At 45.6% G+C, this 5,173-nt stretch overlaps 1 protein-coding gene across 1 annotated transcript; it reads right to left on the bottom strand.

Moving 5' to 3' along the window:
* Window positions 1-1,449: 1,449 nt before the first annotated feature.
* LOC127332265 (IQ domain-containing protein IQM2) lies at window positions 1,450-4,521 on the bottom strand. Its single transcript, XM_051358536.2, has 9 exons — window positions 4,386-4,521; window positions 3,670-4,244; window positions 3,497-3,562; window positions 3,304-3,392; window positions 3,123-3,213; window positions 2,889-3,035; window positions 2,687-2,779; window positions 2,499-2,600; window positions 1,450-2,399 (listed from the first exon to the last, which is right to left on the bottom strand). The coding sequence occupies exons 2-9, from the start codon at window positions 4,210-4,212 to the stop codon at window positions 1,782-1,784; spliced, it is 1,749 nt and encodes a 582-aa protein (XP_051214496.1). The 5' UTR covers window positions 4,213-4,244; window positions 4,386-4,521; the 3' UTR covers window positions 1,450-1,781.
* Window positions 4,522-5,173: the final 652 nt, after the last annotated feature.

Here is a 5,173-nt window from a genome sequence, read left to right as displayed (position 1 = left end):
ATATCTCGACTACGCATCGACGGAAGGAGATGGATCTGGGGCCGGGAAAGCACGAGGAAGATTCCTAGCCGACATGCCATAGTAGTATGTGCATCGCCGTGCTTGGTAGGCCTGATCTTCAGTTAAAAAACCCTTGATGGTGTTGGTGCTACTCAGTTCTCACTACAAAGAAAAGTCTTCCATACCTGACGATTTTTTTTTTAGACAACACAAGAGAAAAGAAAATGCAAAATTATTTTTGGTCGACAGATGGGCCGTGGCCAATTGACACGCAGACGTAGCTTTGTTTATCATTGCCACGTGTTATTTGGGACGGCTATATGCACAAGTATTTAGACAAGGGGCCTACCGTGGTTTTCACTGCTCCACAAAAAATTTCGCTCATCCCAAAATCGGTGAAGTGAATTCTTTACAAGTTTATCTTGTAAACATTAAATACAGTTAGTGGTGATTAACTTTTGTAGCTTCTTGTGCCAGTATACTCCACACAACGTCTATAGCAGTAGCATGCATCTTCTATGTCACAAAGTTTTGTAAATCCAAACCCAACGTGTAACCGTGTAGATGGAGAAAAAGAAACACAAGTTCAGCGTTAATATGGTCAATGAGCTGAATTCATGGTCTGAGTTGGACTTGTGTACTCCCTCCATTCACTAATATAACACATTTTAGATATTTTAAAATGGATTAGATATGGATTAAAATAAATAAAAATACAATGAGTGAATCTAAAAAAGCTAAAATGTTTTGCATTAATAAACAGAGGGAGTACTATTTATAGATAGATTTGTCATTTTCATTTCTTGATCTGCGTTATAAATTCGCATTTGAATTTTCGCAGCATAATTGACGTATGGCCTGTTTATCGTACTCACCTGTTCTAGAATTTTTTTTCACAATTTGTAGAGCGGGGATATTATACCTGGGGTACGAAAGCCCAGCAGACTTTTAAAGATAATAACCCCACTGTCATAGAGATGACCCTACCAAACTTCCTTCATGCCTTCGTCCCTGGAGGGGAGGCCACAAAGAGCGATGGTCTTCAAAAAGACGTGTGGATGCTGATTACTGAAGCGCATTCAGATACACAGTGAGCACCTAAGGAACTATTCTTTCGACTTTTAGTATGAGAAACTCTTTTGCTTTAATTCAGATTTACGTGAAAGCTCCTAGTTACATTGCGTTGACAGATTTAGCCGGTTCTTTTTGTTCCTCTCTTGGTAGTACATCCATTTGTAAATATGTAGCGTCCTGGAAAGCATAGAGTTAGCTTGTAATTCTGACTGTCAGATCCTTGGAAAGGTGAAAATAATATTTTTTGATTTCTCACAAAATACTTACATAGTACAATTTATTTTAACAATTTTGCCAGCATATATACATATAATGTAACGGTCAAATTCCAAAGCGACATGAATTTTCGAATATAAGAAGTGATTTTTTGAAATCTAGAGCAACTTTGAACCGCCGTTTGAACATGAATGCTTCCTAGTCCCTAAGTCATTATTCTCAAGAACAAGGACAATATGAATTAAAGAATGTGTATATGTCTGTTTGCTTATCCATATAAGCAGCTACGGTATGCAGATCTACGAACAATGTTTATGCATATCACCTAGACTATACTACAGACAGTATCTACATCTAACACAGGAACTATGTTCCTTTATTTTTCCTATCATCCACATCTAATGCATTTCTGTATCTTCAGTAGTTATGAGGAAGCTCCATAGTTGTGATGCAATCAGCTGCGACTGCAGGTGTGCTCACTTCACCTCCCATTAGCACTCAGGTGTAGCCGCAGTTGCAACTATTCCATGTTGCAGAGGTGATCGGGACGCTCCTCTCGGTGTGGACGACTCATTCTCGCACCCCCTTGTCACAATGCTATTGAAGCTTCGCCTCTGAGGTGAAGCGAACCGAGAGCAGGCAGCTCCGATGGCGCACCTTGGTGACAAGTTCATCTGCTCCAGTGCGTGCGCCTGGAGCTCTGACGGGTAGTCGCGGACGCACCCAATCCGAGGACCTGCCCCGGTTGTCCACTTGAAAGACAGTTGCTTTCCTAGCTGGTATGATTTCATATCCTTCTTTGAGTTGATCCTCTGAAGGATCTTCTCGCGCGGCACAGGTGCCTGCCGACCCCCTTCCAGATCATCAGTTTCAGACATGTGGCTGCTAGTAGAGGCTTCACCGGTTTTGGTGCCGTCTGTTGAATCCAGCTCTTCCAATACTGGTTTCTTGTGTGTTTCAGTCTCTGCCAATGTTGTTTCGATAACTTGAGGTGTCTGAAGAGGGGCGGTTTCTTCAAGTGCAGCAGTTTTATCTTCAGATTTCTCATTCTCTGAAGCAATTCTTTTGAGGCTACCCCAGAACTCCTCATCCTCCTCAGCTGGGCTCATCTGCAGCAATTTGAAAACATGTAAGGCCACGATACTACAATGTAGCAACACTGAAGATATTGAATAAATTTTGTTTTAATCATAGCATAACATGCTTACCTTAACATCGGTTAGATCAACCAAGTTGTCCTTCAGGAAGCTCTTAAACTCCTGGAAATTCTCCTCTGTCGGGCGGTAGTGACCACTGTGAGGCCAAATAGCCTGTCAACAATAAAGTTCAGATGGTGTCAGCATGTTGGCTGATAAAACTTGATGTAAAAGCTGTGTCCAGCATAAGTGTTACATACCTTCAGAGTACCATTTTCAACAACCAATCGCCCAGCAGCAGAAGTAGCTCCCCCAGCAAGAAAGCTAGAATGCTGAAATTTGCCTTTCTTCTTCTGCAATTTATAATGGCAGGACCATGTTACTACACAACGAGCTAACACTTTTATGGATGATCATGTCAGGGCTGTCTATACGATGGTATGTGCATAACTGCATATTTACCTGGCCAACATACAGACTCTTAGATGTGCTAAGAACAAATATCCACTTTGCATCCCTCGGTCCGCCAGACGAGTCGATGATTTGCCGGCTCTTCTTGTACAAGAACTTGCTATCCTCAATTACGACTTCGTAGTCCTCTCTTTCCTTCTGCACAATTTAACTAGGTTCTTTTAGCCACCATATATACCTATATCATGATGTCACTCCTAGTTGTTCCTATTGCAAAACACTTACCGGACCGAGGTATTTGATGCACTGGTTCTGAAGCTTGGATCGTGAGCACTTGGCTTCAAGATTGATCTCTTTACCTTCCCCAACATCAAGCCTGGATATCAAAAACCAGGATCGTAAGCTCACAGTCCACATCATTCATTGGCCATGAAAATCAAGAAATCTGTCTAGGAAACAAACTTACCAGTAGAAGAAAGGCTGCTTGCTCTCACTGTTGAGCCAGCAATCGTAGTAGTAGTGAAGGTTGTGGCCGTAGCGGTGACGCGGGTCAATCTGCTCACCACCAAAGATTTCAATACAGATATCAGCTCATTGCATGATAAAACAAGTAAAAAGTTGAACTATCACACCATGTTTCTAACTGACGAGGCACTCACCGCTTCGAGCCAATGCTGGAGTGCCATCTTCTGCGCCTTGTCATCCTTGGACAGTCCCTTTCCAACCTGAAGGAAAACACAGCCCAAAATTGACGGTTTCAGATCAGGCAGCTGGACACCAGATTTGCTTGGGAGAAGAAACCAAATTCAGATGCAAAGTCTGCTGTTTGTACCTTGGCAGCACGGGCCCTCGCCCTTGACCACTTGGACACGGCCGTCTCCTGCTTCTCGATGTCGAAGAAGGAGACGGAGCTGCGCTTGAGGAGCGCGAAGTCCAGCAGCTTCCACCAGCTCTGCTCCACGAGCACGGCGGCGTCGGCGAGCTGCCGCCGCGTCCGGAAGCTCTTGTACACCTTCTGCAGCCGGAGCGCCGCCGCCTCGTGCTTCGGGCTCTCCGCGCCCGAGCCCGGCATCGGCACGCCGTCGGCGTGCATCACCCTGGCGAGCGCCCTCGGTATGAGCGGCGCCACCGTGGCGGGGGGAGAGTCCGGCGCGGCGGCGGCAATGTCGGCGGTCTTGATTGAGATCTCGGTCTCCAGCTGGAGAGAGCCGGAGTGGTTGTCGTCGAGCTGCGCCCGCTTGAAGCTGAGCGAGCCCTGTATGAGCAGCTTGCCGGAGCCCAAGGCCCTGAGGCGGCCGGAGCTCGCCGACTGCTCGAGGACCCCTTCCTCCATCGGGTCGAGGTCGTCGGCCGGGCAGGAGAACAGGATGCCCATTCTTGCAACAAGGATCTTTCCTCCCACACAATCTGGAAGAAATAAACAAGAAAGATTAGAGAAACCACGAACAGAGCTTCGAACTTCACCAACAAGATGCGAGAGAAATGGCAAGTAAACCAGAGAAGAAATTTCTGCTAAATCATCGCTAAGAACACAGTCTCAATCCTCACCTGTTGCCTAGTTGCCTCTCTCCCAATCCCAACAAGAAGAACGTGTAAGGTGAGGTGTACTGCTGCTTGAACGTTGGCTGATGTACGGCTGTTTGCGCCTCTTCTTCCAGTAAACAAAGCACTGGTGGTTGAGCTGATTATCCGATATCTGTGCTAGTGTGAGACAACGGCAATATATAGATCGGGGAGGGAGGGAGGAGAGGAGGATGGTGGCGGTGGACTTCGTTCTTCGTTTTGGAGCATTTTGTTTTTCCTCGATTCCACGTGTTCCGAGGGATGTCACCACTCGGTATTGCACAGGCGCCACTCTGGCAATGGCAGCGGTCAGTCAGGGTTAGCGTGTATCGAAACCAGCGATGCTACTACTCGTATCTGCATCTTCCACTTGTTCTCTTCTCTCCAGCTTAATTGCCCAGGCATGGAGTTTTATCACCACTAGCTTCAACTGTTGATTGGTAATTGCTGTACACGAATTTAGGATAATTTCAATCACAATCCATTGGGGTGAGAATGCTCGGAAATTCTACACCTACAAGCTATCACTCAAAACAATAGTTTACCCTGGTCTAAAGACTTCCATCTGTCTTCAGTTGCGCGTTGCAACCGACGGAGTGACTTTCATCTTCGTCAACGTAATTAAATCCTATAATATGAATGTTACCCAAACTCCGAGTTCCAACAGTCAAGTACTGAACTATGCATGCCGTGTCGAACGAGTGGAAATTTCCTTAAACAATGCATACTCTAGACCATGCAACTTCATTAGGGACCTTCTAAAGGTCAATCAC

Source organism: Lolium perenne, chromosome 4 (assembly GCF_019359855.2).
Source record: "Lolium perenne isolate Kyuss_39 chromosome 4, Kyuss_2.0, whole genome shotgun sequence".
NCBI lineage: Eukaryota > Viridiplantae > Streptophyta > Magnoliopsida > Poales > Poaceae > Lolium > Lolium perenne.
The sequence above is the reverse complement of the archived record's forward strand: the minus strand, read 5'-3'. Positions and strand labels throughout refer to the sequence as shown.